Source organism: Neltuma alba, unplaced genomic scaffold (assembly GCF_004799145.2).
Source record: "Neltuma alba isolate B1F8T4 unplaced genomic scaffold, ASM479914v2 tig00008320_pilon, whole genome shotgun sequence".
Classification (NCBI taxonomy): domain Eukaryota; kingdom Viridiplantae; phylum Streptophyta; class Magnoliopsida; order Fabales; family Fabaceae; genus Neltuma; species Neltuma alba.
Window position 1 is genome coordinate 3,334 of NW_021634991.1, and position 16,767 is coordinate 20,100.

The following is a 16,767-nucleotide window of genomic DNA, read 5'->3' on the forward strand; positions in this document are numbered from 1 at the left end:
AAAATTATTATGAGGTCCCAAAACTGCTAAAAGGTCTCAATAATATCATAGTAGCATAAAATGATAAGTTTTAGGATAATAAATAATAACAGCTCAATTGTCATTAGGACTTACTAATAATTATTTATTTTTCTCAATACCTTATTATAATTATCCCTTTTGTTTTGATATATTCTTGTATTGATTTCATTTTTAAATATTTTTAATAGCATGATTTTCTTACATTTGGCAAAGTCCCATTATTTATGAGCTGATATATAAACAGAATTAAACCTGTAATATATAATTCAGAACCAAATGATACAGCTTTGTTTCTTTAAATTTTTTTTTCCCAATTAAGTCTGGAAACTTATTTCCTCATCGATTTTGCTCATACATCCTGATCATATACAACCTCCCCTTCCAATTATAGGCTTGACTCGATATTTTATTTAGCTTATATATTTATAGTCAAGTCAACGGACGATATCACAAAAGCAATAATTAAGTATTTTTTAGAGTTTTATGAAAATATATAAAAATGCTGGCAAGAAAAAAGATAAAATATATAAAATTAAATATTAATTTCGTTAGCCGATAAAACAGAACGTCCTATATCCTGGATCAAACATGAATTGTAGTCTTTGTTTTGTTTGGCTTTTTCTCGGAATCAAAATAATTAATTAAGATTAGTTATCAAAACTCCTATGACCAACCATCAGAGCTTTGGTGACTAGTCTTTGGAGGTGGTGCATTGTCCAACACGATGGATTAGGCTTTTTCTTTTAAAGTGAGGGGTAAAATTGTAAAAGCACCAGCATTTAAAAATCATTATTTGGCCATAGTAAGGATTTGGGATTTTGAAAATTAGTATCATTTTTTTGAAATTTAGAAATTAGAAATTCAAATAATTTTTTAATAGAAAATTTCCCTTTCCTTTATATGAAACTACAACCCTTGTCAATTTAATAATCGAGTGACATCAAAACACATCATTTTACAGTTAGATTGACTTTCGTGCATTTGCATAAAATTCTAGTACATTTTTTAGAAGTCGTAGCGTTCATTACTTGTAAAAGACACAACTTCTTTCGTTGGCCCAAAAAAAAAAAAACTTCTTTCCTATAATTTTAAACATATTATTGATCTGATCCTCCTACGACGCCTTCATCCAATTCAACTTAATTGGATTTGACCATTACCGTTAACCCTGTGGTTACCGTTGACTCCTTCATCAGCGCTGGAATTTTTCCTGAATTTACCAAAAGACCCTTCCATTTCTTCTAGGGTCTTGCCCTGTGTTTCCGGGAGCATGATGTAGAAGAAGATCCATCCAATGGTTGCGATTCCCCCAAACAGAAAGAAGGCCCCGCCTATAGTAACGGCCTTCTCTAAGGACAAAAAGGTCATTGAGATCACCCCGCTCGTGATCCGATTCACCACCACTCCCGCAGCCGCACCCTGAGCGCGTAGCTTCAACGGAAATATCTCAGAGCTATAAACCCACGTGATGGGGCCCGCACCAATAGAAAACGTAGCCACGTACGACAAAACTGTCGCTATGCTTAATACTACGGCCCACGTTAACTTGGTCTTCGAATGATCAATGATCGTGAGGCTCACCGCCAGGGTGAGGAGTGAGAGTATCATACCCCCAACACTGCTCAACAATAACGGGCGTCGCCCGACCCGATCCAACATAAACGTAGCCACCAGGATGAAAATGGTCTTCACGAATCCGACGGCTACGGTGGCGAGAAGCTTATCGGTGTCGGAAGTGATGCCGGCCTTTCCGAAGATGGTTGGGCTGTACAAAACGACGGCGTCGACGCCGGAGGCTTGCTGGAAGAAATGAATTCCGAGGGCGGCGATCACGATGTGACGGACAGCCGGAGTTGGGTGGAGGAAAAGTTCTTTCCAAACTCCTTCGCCGATGTTTTTCTTTGCGTTCACTTGAACGACGTCGTCGTTGCAACTTTCGGGGATGCCGGCGGCTTCCTTGATGTCGGCTAACCTGAGCCGAGCCTCTTCCTTGGAGTCTGAGGTCTTTTCGAGAACTTGTTTGGCGTCGCCGAGCCGCCCACGCATGACGAGCCAGCGAGGTGACTCGGGCATGGCTAAGACCCCGATGGCTAAGAGCACCGAAGGAATGGCGCCGACTCCCAACATGAGCCGCCAGCCCAAGCGAAGTGACAGCTTCGAAAATGCGTAGTTTGAAATGTATCCAAGTAATATTCCGCCATTGATGAAGACCTGAGTATAGTGAAGCCAAGGACATGTGAGACCGACGGGGATTGGCACTTTGGAAGTGACTCGTAAGAGCATGAATAACCGATATTAATTATTAACTACCATATGAGTTGTTTTCACACAAGAACAATTTTCAAAGGAAAATGCAAAAAAAAAAAACCGCAAAAATAAAAAAATTATAAATTAGAACCCATGATAATATAATATTAGTATGCATATGGGTTTTAACCATAATTTTTGTGAACAGGTCCTTATGTGCGATTTTTTCATTTGAGCAGTTTTTTTTACGATTTTCCCATTTTTAAATGCTTATATTTATTTTTCTTTTCTAAAATCAGTAAGAAGTCTTTTATGATAATAAAATATATGAAAGATAAAAATGATAATTATTAGTCCAAATGATTGAAGATGTGCCTTTTTTTTAAGGCAAGATCTTGTTTTTTCTTGTGTACTGTGAGAAAAAATTGTCAATGGCAAAGTTTTTATATAATGGTTTCAGTGATCTAAATTAGTTAACATCTAATAGTTTGATTTTTAACAAGTGGTTAGTATTACAAAATATGTAAGAGTTTGAAAATAGATCTCATGCATTAAGAACCTCAAAATGAATTAAAAAAATGTGGTAGGATAAGTCTCTCAATAAACAAGTTACTTGTGCACGAGCGCCTTAAAACATGCATATAACTTGTAAAAATGTGAACTTTGAGATTGGATGAGATTTAGAGAGAGAAAGAGACCTCAGGGAAGGAAGTGAGGAAGCCACGAGAGGAAGCCGGCGAGACCTCGGCGGTGTAGACGGGAGCGATCATGAGGGCGTAACCGATGCCAACGCCGGCGACGAAGCGACCGCACATGAGGAAGGTGTAGTTAGTAGAGAATCCCATGAGAATGGCTCCGGCGAAGAAGATCCCCCCGGCGAGCACAATGGTGTATCGGCGGCCAATCCAGTCGGAGGTTCTTCCGGCGAGACAAGAGCCTATAAGAGAGTAGAGATTGATAATCCCCAACAAGATCTCGATCTGGACGTCCGACACCTTGAGGTCCCTCTGTATATATATAGCCGCCCCACTCATCACCCCTATATCTGCAACCACGAAATTAAACGTCGTCCAAACCACACATTATCATAATATGGCCGTGATTGTTACGTCTATAATGAACGTATAATCGTGTAAAAGGCTGTGCACATGTGTGTGTGTCTACACACACACATATACATATACATATACATATATACAGATTAGAGCCAAACTGAAGAAGATTTAAGTATGGATGAGAAAAGGGGACTGACCATAACCAAGTAAGATGGAAGTCATGGAGGCCAAAATGGCACAGGCAAAAGCATACTTGTTCCTTTTGGGTTTCTTTTGAGGTTCAAAATCCTCAAGCTTCTTCTCTGCCGTTGCTTCAGCTGCCATCTTAGAGAGAGAGAGGGAGAAGATTGAAGGAGAAGGATGGTGAGAGGGACTGATATGATGTTGGGAAGAGTGTGAGGTTAAGAAGAGTGCTTAAATAGACCAAACCAGAAGGCTTACCTCACCTTGACACTCTGAGCTGTCCCGTGAACGTCATTCTCAATTCTCACAGCCTTCTCCTATTGACTCCATATTTCTCACTGTCTTTTATTTGGAAAAAAAAATTATTTTTTAGTCTAGAAATATAATTATAAAAAAATATAATGTAAATTACAAATTCTAATACAAAGAATGACATAAAATCCATGCTCCTCACTTGTGATTGGTATTATTTTCTTAGCATCTCGTGATAATTCTTTTTTATTTTAGGATTTAGGATGTTTACTGCAAGTATAAGCTAATCTGCTTTTTTTTTTTTAATTTATGCAACTATCATATTCGCGTCACATAAAATCAAGCTCACAACTTCACATTTGAGAAAAACTTGAGGTCTTTGAATTAGCTTTTTAGATATGCTGTTACAGTCTATAAAATAAATATATGAGAGGAATTTTATTTTAATTTGTATGAAAATTTGGAGGTTACCAAACCCCCCCTTGAAAAAAGGTTTATTTTAATTGGAGGCCGGGCTGCTTTCATTACTTTAAATACTCCTCCGGTCCTAATTATAAGACCCAATTGACTTATTTGAGGAGATTAAGGAAGTAAGTTAAGTTGGTTATTTATAACAAATAAGTGTTGTCATTCCTAAAATATCCTTGCTAATTAAGTATATTGGCTAAAACTATCATTATTAGAAGGATTATCTTGGAAAAAATGCATAAATATAAGAGACAAAATGCATTGGGGTCTTATAATTAGGACCAAATAAAAAGTCAAATGGGGTCTTATAATAAGGACCGGAGGAGTATTACACATTTGATGATTTTTTTTAATATGGGGAAGATACTCGATTTGTGTTAATTAATCTTAAATAAGGTGTCTCTGTGTTTGCAGTTAAGTAGAGGAGACGGATGCAAATTGGCCCTCGTGGTGGGGCCCATCCCACATAATGACAAATTAGTGCTGGAACCCCGGAGGATTATTAAGAAGCAAAGTCATTTCCTAATTTCCCTCTATGTTATGGTCCGTGGCGCAGAGTATCTTATCCCTTTCCCGACCCTTTTTTTTTTAATTATTTTATTTTCATACGAAATTTGTAAGTTAACCTTCATGAAACAATTATAAGTTATGACAAAACCGTTAGCAAATTCACTCTTTTACTGAGTACACACACACATACCAGGAAACAAAAAAAGGTTATCTCCCCAAGATGTTGGGAGGGTATCTCGTATTTATTTGCTTTACTTTTTTTGTCAAAGCATATTTATTACTTAGGATAAATCATTCATATGTGGCTAACGGATAAGATACCTGACATGTCCTTTCCTTATATGAGAGAAATTTAAGATGTCCTGCATTATTAAGTAATTAAAACCTATTATGTTCGCATTTAAAATTTAATCATCACATTAAATATATACGCTCACGTTATCACAAAGTAAATTTTTTATCATTCGACGCCACAATCAACGCTTTATTCTTTTTTAGAACAAAAATAAGGGAGCAAAAACTGAGACTATCTCTGTTCCTTAATATAAGAACTGGATAACTAATATACAGATATTAAAAATTAATTAAATTAGTTATTTATAATAAATATTTATTATTATTTTTAAAATAGCCTTATTAATAATGTGCATTAAAGTAAAAATCCTCTTACACATGTAATTATTATGAAAACTATTTTGGAAAAAAATGAATAAATGTTAAAGACAAAATGAATTAGGATTTTATACTCAAAATAAAATTGAATCTTTAATTAACTTTTTTATTTAAAATCGGAGATAATAAGTGGTGAAAAAAAAAATATAGAACTGGGTGAAAAATCACTAACTCACATACAAATTGTCTCTTTTGTACAACTCCTTTGCTTTTTAACATAAGAATTAGTTAGAGATTTAATTTAGTTCTAAATATAAATTTTTTATCTATTTTGTCTTCTATATTTATTTATTTTACCCCTAAGTAATACCTAAAATATAATGATTGCACATGTTAAAGAGTTTTTATGAAAGTAATTTCAATGCACATAATGACAAAATTGATAGGGATATTTTAGAAAAAAAATATATGTATTACAAATAATTAACTTACCTAATTTTTTTAATATCTACAGATTAGATACCTAACCATTATATTACACACCAGATGTGTAGTACTTTTTTTTGTACGTACATTATTTGTACATTTATTCAAAAGATTTCACAATTTTTTTCAATATTTTTCATTTATTGTATTGTGATTTTTAGCAGCACTAAAAGTCCTCCCTACTTGCATCAAAAATAAACTTTTTTTTTATTTTCCTGCAGATGAAAATGACCTGCCGGGGAAAGAAATGAATGACCCAGTGTGCATAGAGAGGTAGCATCTTTGTCTAGTAAGTTCAATATATTCTAACCATACAGTGTGATTTTTTTTTTGGTTGAATACATACAGTGTCATTTTCAAGAGATTCTTTAAGAAATATTTCGATTTTAAAATTGAGGTACTAATTTTAAAATTAAAAACACAATACTTCTTCAAATTCGGACTAAAATGGGAATAATAAATTTCACGCCAAATTAATGGCAAATGTCATATGATTTTGATTGCGCATTGCATATGTAATTAAAGCTTGGTTTATGAGGTATGTATGAGTATATTATCAATAGAAATCTTATCCCTATTCATTAATATCAAAATAATGAATATCAAAAGGTTAATACTGTTTTTAATTCCGGAAGTTTGGCATTTTTCGATTTTGATCTATGAAATTTCAAACAAATAATTTTTATTCCTAAAATTTGATCTAATTATAGTTTATCTAAATATTTTTTTGTCTCTAGGATAGTATTTTCTGTCTTCAAAACAATGTTTCAGCGATTAAAATTATTAGTTTCGAATTTTAAGAATTAAAGATAGAATTAACTCAACATTAAGTAATAAAATGTTTCTGTGGGGATATGCACACATACGGACAAAGACAAATAAGGCACGGTGGTTTAAATATAGTTGTCACCGAAAGTTTGAAACAAGTGAGGAGGAATGGGGTGGATGTATCTAGTTTCAATTATCTTAATTTGCGTGGTCCAAAAAGTAAATATCAATATACTCCTCCGGTCCTTATTATAAGACCCAATTTGACTTTTTATTTGGTCCTAATTATAAGACCCAATCCATTTTCTCTTTTATATTTATGTATTTTTTTTCCAAGATAATCCTTCTAATAATGATAGTTTTAGCCAATATACTTAATTAGCAAGGATATTTTAGGAATAACAACACTTATTTATTATAAATAACCAACTTAACTTACTTCCTTAATCTTCTCAAATAAGTCAATTGGGTCTTATAATTAGGACCGGAGGAGTATCTATTTATTTATTTACTTACATCTTCATGGGTCAACATTGACGGGCTGATCAACGTGATCGGACGAGTGGGCCCACCTGAGATTCTTCAAAGTTCAAAGTCTTTTAAGTGGACTCCTCCGGCTCCCAAGCTGGTTGGAATTTTCCAATTCTCGAGCATGCCCTGCCTCTGTGTCAATCATTGCTCTTATTTTATTCTTTTGGTTTTTAATATAAGATCTATTTAACTAATTTGATTATATTAAAAAATTTAGATAAGTTAGTTAATTATAAAAAATATGATACGTTTTTCCTAAAATATTATAATCATATTTCTTAATACCCTATCTTCCTCTTCTACTTGATTATAGTTGAGGGAGTATTCATAGGGGTAATTTAGAGAAAATTAATAAATATAAAAAATAGGTCTTATATTTAGGACCAAAACCAACTCAATAATTAGGTCATATATTAAGAACCGAAGGAGTATTTTGAAAGAATTGTTATGAAGTCTTGTAACAAAAAAATTTATTATTATGAGGTCCCAAAGCTGCTAAAAGGTCTTAATAATATCATAGTAGCATAAAATGATAAGTTTTAGGATAATAAATAATAACAGCTCAATTGTCATTAAGACTTACTAATAATTATTTACTTTTCTCAATGCCTTATTATAATTATCCCTTTTATTTTGATATATTCTTGTATTGATTTCATTTTTAAATATTTTTAATAGCATGATTTTCTTACATTTGGCAAAGTCCCATTATTTATGAGCTGATATTATAAACAGAATTAAACCTGTAATATATAATTCAGAGCCAAATGATACAGCTTTGTTTCTTTAATCTTTTTTTTTTTTCAATTAAGTCTGAAAACTTATTTCCTCATCGATTTTGCTCATACATCATAATCATATACAACCTCCCCTTCCAATTATAGGCTTGACTCGATATTTTATTTAGCTTATATATTTATAGTCAAGTCAACGGACGATATCACAAAGGCAATAATTAAATAATTTTTAGAGTTTTATGAAAATATATAAAAATGCTGGCAAGAAAAAAGATAAAATATATAAAATTAAATATTAATTTCATTAGCCGATAAAACAGAACGTCTTGTATCCTGGACCAAACATTAATTGTAGTCTTTGTTTTGTTTGGCTTTTTCTCGGAATCAAAATATCATTATCTTACTTTTTTTATCAAAAACTTTAAATAAGCCAGTAGGTCCCCAAGACTTCGAAAAAACGAAAGATGAAAATGAATATAAATTACGCGCAAGAGAAAAATCAAAGAATCCTATGAAAGTTATGTTTGTTGTTGAATTGTCATCACATTTTGAACTACTAAAGCAAGAATAATCCGGAATCGTTAACTTGTTAGCCAAAAAATTTTTTCGTTAATTCAAATGTTGGATATATAAATTAAAAAGTTTTGAGTGCTAAATACTACCTCCGTCCTTAATATAAGATCTTGTTTGACTTTTATTTTGGTCTTAAATATAAAACCCCAATCTATTTTGTTTATCATATTTATCTATTTTTTCTTAAGAAAATCCTTCTAATAATGGCAATTCTAACCAACCCACTTGATTAGCAAGAATATTTTAAGAAAAATAACACATATTCATTACAAAAAAAAAATAACTTAACTTATTTTCTTAATCTCCTCAAATTAGTTAATCAGCTCTTATAACGGAAGTAGTACTAATTATTCGTATAGTGTTATTAGAGTTTGAAAAATAAACCATATAAATTATAAGATAAATGGTGTAACTGATTAAAACTTTCTTTTTTTTGACCGGAAACTGATTAAAACTTTCACATTCCACACATACAATGCTTTTCATATTGGATTGGATCCCAATCTTAATCATATCTCTACGGTAAAATTAAATTAAATTTTAACCATCATCTGTTTCTTAATTATAAATAGTCTCGAAGGTAATAATACTTTAATCCAAACACCCTATAAAACCATAAACTAGGAACGATCTTGAACCCTATATATAGCTATCCTAAGTCTTAACTCCCAAATTAAATCATGCACACGAAACTAAACCTTAAGACAAAAGTTGCAATTGAGAATAACTTTTATGGTAATTAGACGCGGTTTAATTAATTTTTAAAATAAATGTATTTAATTCAACTAATTATGATTAAAAATTAGCTTCAATCAAACTGGGAGATTACCGTAATTTGAACGCAAAGGGAATCTCTATGTGACATTCAAATCCTATACGTAATAGTGACATCCATGGAGATATCATCCAAGTCCAAAGCAACGAAATGAATCGGTAAAATAAATAAATAAAAATTCAGACGATTAAGTTGAACAACCCTGTCACTATTTTCTTGCCCATTTACCAGATATGCTTTGTTGAGTGTGACTGTGAGAGACGTTTATCTTGAACTTATCACAAGTAACCGGGACTACGATGTTCGTGCGTGTTTCGTTCGAATTAAATACATACAAACATATTTTTGGCTGAGATAATAAACGGCTCTACCCCTGTAAAGAAAATAACACGAATTCAAATTCCAAAAAAACCATATTTGTTGAAAGGGTTCTAACTTTAATACTTATGAACTAGTGAAGATTAGTCCCGAGCCCAAGATAGTTTAAGGATATTCTAACTTATACAAAACAAAAACTTACAAACACATATAGCAATAAAAATAATATTGCATAGGGTCTTAAATATAAAAATCAGATAACTAATTTATAAATATTAAAAAAATTAATTAAATTAATTATTATTGAATAATCTCCTTGATTAGAGTAATTATCATCCTCGATCAGATGTTAATAATTAAAAAAAATCAAATTACTCTTCTAATTCTATTTATAAAGTTAAAAAAAATTTCGTTATTAATATAAGTCATCTTATTAAACCTACTCTTTAAATGTATAATTTTGTTCATAATATATTATTTTGTATACCGTTATTTTTAATAATGTGCATATATATTAAAAAAATTAATAAATTTTAAAGTTGAGAATGGTCCCAAACATTCAATATCAAATTCAAAGCTTCTCCCCAAGTCTCAGTCCAAAAAAAATAAAAAAGCATCCCCCCAAGTCTAAAGCATGAGTCCCCCACCGAGAAAACCGAGGCTCTAAAATAGCGTGAAAGACTAAAAGTCCAACCAGACGACCTCGCAATCACTGATTTCCACAACTGATGTACAAAATTTTGAAGTTAAACAATCTATTATTGCCTCAAGTAACGAACATTATAAAAATTATTTAAATTATTAATTTGTAATAAATTTTTGTTATCCTTTTTAAAATATTTTTATTAATGATGTATATTAATAATAACTGTTAACATATGCAATCATTATTGGGATTATTTGAAAGTAAAATAGATAAATATTAAAAATTATATAGATTGAGATCTTATATTTAGAATCAAATTGAAATTCTAACTAATTTTTATATTAAAAATTAGAATAATATTATAATGGGGAAAGAATATGTATTATAATGGGCCAAATATTTATATTCTCACATGCAAACAATAAGAAGTGTCACAACTTAGTAAACTAAATTTTAAAATTTTGACAAAAAAACTAAATTTTAAAATGGGTTGTAACTTTTGATAATTGCTAAATGTAGTCTATTTTAAGGATATCAATGAGCAACTCAACACAATTTTAAAGTGTTTCTTGAGGAGAAAAAATGTTACTCCTCCGATTCTAAATAGAAGACTAATTTTATAGTGTAATTTGCATTATAAAATGGGTTTTATATTTAGGACCAGAGGGAATATAATACAGATTACATATCATGAGGTTGTGTTTGATATCTCCTTTATTTTGGTTTTTTTTATTATTTATTTTCGATTTCTCCATTGTTGTTTTGGATTAGCTAGGATAGCACAAAAAGAAAAACTAAAAGGGTAATAAACGCCAGCCATGGCAAAAAGTTTGAGAAGTATATTCACCAAAGAATTCATATTTTAGTACATGTATATAAAAAAGTGTGTTTATTAATTGAACATCATTTAGTACCTCCTGTCCTCCATATATAGAAACTAATTTGATATTTAATTTGATTTTAAATATAAAATTCTAATTCACTTTATTTCTCATATTTCTTTTATTTTTTTAAATTAGTTTTTATAATAATTACACATATTAAAAGTTTCACCAAATAGTAGTTCAAGTTAATACACACAATTAAGTTATTATTTGTCTGCATATATCCAATAAACACTTGAAAAATATAATTTACATTTACATGAGTTTCTCTAGTTGCGAGAAGAGTGTGAGATTTAACTCTTCGAGAAATAAAAATAAGAACTTTTATAATAAACTAAGTAGGAAGAAATTCGTCGTTTCCTGAAAGTTTAACTTTCTTTTCTGCTTACCCTCAACCAAGCAACTGCTTAAAACAAATTTAATTAAAAAACCTTTTGAATATATAAATAAAAAATTAAAATACTTTAAATAACAAGTAATAAAATGATATCATAAATGCATTTGTATGTATACTAGCAAAGGGCTTGATTGAATGCTCAATTACATATAAATAATTAGAATTGGCTAACATCTGTGATGATATAGTATATATTAATTCTTACCTTAATCCAACTCTAACTAACTTAACTGCCGAATCACGCTTAAATAAACCACACCCGTAAAAGATCGAGCTGCATCTGCACGTTCAGATCAAAAAAATATGAATTAAACTTGAGCTGCATATCTCATTCTCCTAGTTGTAATAATCGAATATTAATTGGGCAACTTGTTCTCTTCGCAAATCCCAGGAACTAGGGGGAAAAAAATTAAGTTATTGGCATGAACAAGTGGGTCTGTTTTTGTAGACACAAATACAATCACTAATCGCTAAGCTTTTTATTAGTAGCGACACAAACACTTAATTCAATATGCAACATTTTTTTAATGAACAATAAACAAATTAATGGGAGCAAGAAAGCGAGTCGAGTTCGAATATTGACCGCACTGCAAAAATTATACACACATTTGTAATATAAATTACACTATAAAATGGGTCGTACATTTATGATCGGAGAAATAAATTATATTTTATAAGTATACAACAATTCATTTGACTAAATAATTAATTGTCAGGTAAAATTAAGATGATGATCATTTTTAGTTCAAGGGTTTTGATTGCATAAAAAAATTATATTGTGCGATAAACTATTTGTTTTTTTTTTTTAAAAAAAAGTAAAGGATAGCGTATTGAGTTATCTCCTTTGATAAATATTGCTGGAAAGCAAGGATGAAAGGGACAAGTTTGAAAAGCACACACACAGTTCCTTAAAAAAAAAAGTTTCCTTTGGGTGACAAGTTGAGGATAATTAAAATTCATTTGATAAAGCTGGTTTTGTTCGATAATATCTTTGGTGATCTTATCGTAATTAATTAATTAATTTTAACTTTAACCAACTTAACTACCCATAAACTATCCATACAGAATGAAGATGGAAGCATAATTAAGAAAATGAAATCTAATTAAAGACTTTGAAATATCTCATTCTCATACGTCCATCATAGATTGGATGCAACTTGTTTGCCTCAGGTCGCTTCAAAGAAATTATTGAAGTTTGTTTTAGCTGGCATGCAAGTTGGTCTATTTGCATGTCGATCCAATCATTAATTATTAATTATTTCATTCTTATTAATTGGTGAACCAGATGCCTCTTCATTGCAACATTGTTTTCCAATCAGTAACAACCAAAAGTGACCAGGAAAGCGAGTGTGGTCCGCATACGCCATAGTTTTTAATTTATTCATTCACATTGGAACATAATTTGTCTTATTAATTACACACACATGATGTTGATCATCATAATTTGACATTATGATACGAAATGTTCTGTCGCTTTGTGAATATATATATATATATAATTAAAATCAAGAGAAAATGGGAAAAAATCATCATCTAAAAATTTTATTGGTAAGAAAGGCCTAATAATTTTTTTATACACAGAAAATACTAGTATTATGCAAAATTTGTAGTACCAGCATTCGGAGTAAAATTTTTGACGGGGATATTTTTTTTTCCAATTGTCCTTTAATATTAAAAAACTAATTTATTTGGTTATTGATTATGGCCCATGTTCTTAATTTTCTATTGCTTATGGAAATTAAGATGATAATATATAATTTTAATTCAAATGCTTGATTGGTTGAATAAAAATTACATTGTGTAACGATGAATTATTGTAAAGTGTCAAATGTCAATTATTCCTCAAATTCATATGTACTATTTTCGATAGGAAATAATTAGGTGGGGGAAAAAGTAGTCGAGGTCCACTAGTACGTAGTTGTGATAGGAGCCAGATTCAGATCATATTAATCAAGTTGCTTATGATAACGATGTTTTGAGGAAATCATGTACACACACACTATTACTAATAATGGCTTTGTGTGGGGACATGAATGAAAGTACCTTTTTTTTTTTTTTCTTTTGTCTGTTTATTTGAGGAAGATATATATATTATCCCCACAAGATAACATGAGGTCTTCAACTCATTGGTCAATATGGGGAGGTCTCAAAATATAGGACACTTTTTTCTGTGGGGTGTGAGGTGGATAATGACTTTACTTGGCGGGGAGCAAATATTCTCCCTATTTTCCTTCAACTTTTCCCTCCATCTAAACATAGCAAAGTTTACATTTAATAATTTCATTAAATGTTGTCTTTATTTTTTCCCCTACTCTTTCTCAGATAACTCTATGGTTCTAGTTGGTATGAGGTATTAAAAATAAGAGACAGAGATTAGGATTACAATTAAAAAAAATCACTAAAAAAATATTTAACATGAGTAGTTACTTGTTATATGGAATTAAACAAATCCATAGAAGTAAATTTGGAGAGTAATATTTTTTCCCATGATATTTTTTAATCCCACATACATTGGTTTGTCCAATCTCATGTGATAAACAATCTCTTGTGTTAAATATTCTTTTAATAGATTTTGTTAATCCCAATCCTAATACTCGTTTGTTATTTTTAATGCTTCATACCAAACAGGACTTATAGTATTTGAAGTATTTCTTACTAGCACAACTCCAATCCAAATATTGTTGAAAAAATGTTGATACGTTATACGACTGCATGTATCTCAAATATTTACTCTTCCGGTCCTTAATATAGGACCTAATTGTTAAGTTAGTTATGGTCCTAAATATAAGACCAATTTCTCATATTTATCAATTTTCTCTAAATTACCCCTATAGATACTCCCTTAACCATAATCAAGTAGAAGAGGGAGATGGGGCATTAAGAAGGATTATTATGGTATTTTAAGAAAAACTTATCACATTTCTTATAATTAACTAATTTATCTGGCTTCCTAAATCTAATCAAATTAGTTAAATGGGTCCTATATTAAAGACTGGAAGAGTACCATTTATAGAAAATTAAAATGGAATGTGTATTTAGGACATCATACCAGCCCTACCAATAACTTTATTGTTTAATTAAGTGATTAATTAATTGTTGAGCGTATTTTATATCTCAATAAGATCAATCCTGAAAATTTTGATATGGGGGCTTGCATGTTAATTTGAAAATAGTTGTGGGACTAGCACATGAAAAGGAGGGGGCATGTTATTTATTACTAGTCAATCTCACGTGGTTTTTACTTTTTTGCTTTGATAGCCTAATAGAAACAAATCAAAGCAGGCATCTCAGTCCCAAAAACAAAAAGCAGGCATCATTATCATCATATCATCTTTAATAATTGCGTTATGACCCCATCCTCCTCTAATTGCTCCCCTTCTTTTATAATTTTCTTCCCACTTCTTGACCTACAAAAAGGAGTTTCTGATTATAATCCTCTCCGCATGCACAATATCTTACTCAGAAAATGAAGAAAAAAGAAAACCATAAAAAAGTATTATTCATCCTTCGGTTTAGAATGATGAGAGAAAACAGAAAAATATATGAGCACGTATATATTAAGAAAATTAACATCTATTTAGAATCCACATATTAATTAATTCTATAGCTATATATATATATATATATATATATCAATGAATATTATCAGGACAACACATAATTGTGAACAGGATGTGAGGCTAATTCAAAAGATCGAAAGGCTTAACTATCTTAAATATTAACACGTGGGACAGCCATGCAACATAATTGCTTAGCAAGAACAAAGTTGTGTGGAATATTAATTAATAACATTACTTGAAATAGAGTCTCCGATGAGTAATTTTTAAACCCCACGAACTCGGCCGCCGGGAACCAAACCACATGGAGGAGTTTGATTTTTAAGTTTTTAACTGCGTGGGAAGTCCTAATCCTGCGGAGCTAATGACTAATTAATTAGCATCTAATATAAATATTAATACTCCTCTGGTCCTTAATATACTCATCTATTTCTTAATATAAGACCTATTTAACTAATTTGATTAGATTAAGGAAGTTAGGTAAGTTAGTTAATTATAAGAAATGTAACATGTTTTTCCTAAAATACTATAATCATCTTTCTTAATACTTTCTCTTCCTCTTCTACTTGATTATGACTGAGGGAGTATCCATAGGAGTAATTTAGAAAAAATTGATAAATATGACAAATGGGTCTTTTATTTAGGACCAAAATTAACTCAACAATTGGGTTCTATATTAAGGACCGGAGGAGTATGATATAATTACTGAGTTAATATTGATCCTAAATATAAGATCTATTTATCACATTTATCAGTTTTTTTTAAGTTATCCTTACCGGTACTCTCTCAACTATGATTAAGTATGAGGGGGAGGGAGAATATTAAGAAAAATTATTATGGTATTTTAGAAAAAAATATGTCATATTTCTTATAATTAACTAGCTTTCCTAACTTTCATAATCTAATTAAATTATTTAAATAGGTATTATATCAAAAATAGGAAAAATACAAAATTAAAGAGTCAACTGTGTTTTTGGGAGAGTGAGTTGTTTCGCTTCTCTCAACTCCAGGCTGGTCTCACTTTGTTTATGCCATCCTAGAAATAGAATACTACTCGTATATTGGTTTCCCTTGTCCCCCAATTAATTAATCTTTCTTCATATATTTATATTTATATTAAATTCTCATCTCAATAATATTTATTACTCTATTTTTTATTCACTCATCGCGCTTCATGCAGGCCACGAGTGATGCAACTTTTTCAATTGAACCTCTATTCTAACACTACTGCATCCGCTTCAAATAATATAATGTAAGGTCTGTTTTAGAATTTTCATGTTTTAATATTACTATAAGACACTTTATAAATTTTTAAGAATAATTACTGTATTTTTTGGGGTCTATAATGCCTCTATAAAAGTATATTAAAATTAATTACCATGGTCAATTCTTAATGTATCATTTCAGTCCTTATTATAAATTACTTGTAACATTCTCATATATTTAGGTCTAAGGAATATATTAAATTGATAATTTTTTTAATTTATTCTTATTAAGGTTCTGTCTCTTTTTATAGTTACTAGTCATTTGTGCAACTCTCTCATCTTTCTTTCCATTCAACAAAAATTAGATATGAATAAAATTAGAAAATGATCATAAAATACCTTACAAGTAATTTATAATAAGGTCTAACTATTTTTCTTCGCAGGTGCGCTATGTAAAAATATATTATATTCATAATGAAGGTATCAATAATTTTATCATTGGATGTAAAAATTTTCAGTTTTATGAACTGTTTAGAATAGCT

At 30.5% G+C, this 16,767-nt stretch overlaps 1 protein-coding gene across 1 annotated transcript; it reads right to left on the bottom strand.

Annotated features, from left to right (window-relative positions):
* Window positions 1-963: 963 nt before the first annotated feature.
* LOC114753942 (polyol transporter 5) lies at window positions 964-3,687 on the bottom strand. The gene is made up of 3 exons (XM_028942645.1): window positions 3,521-3,687; window positions 2,967-3,313; window positions 964-2,232 (listed from the first exon to the last, which is right to left on the bottom strand). Exons 1-3 carry the CDS (start codon window positions 3,645-3,647, stop codon window positions 1,156-1,158), a joined length of 1,551 nt encoding a protein of 516 aa, XP_028798478.1. The 5' UTR covers window positions 3,648-3,687; the 3' UTR covers window positions 964-1,155.
* Window positions 3,688-16,767: the final 13,080 nt, after the last annotated feature.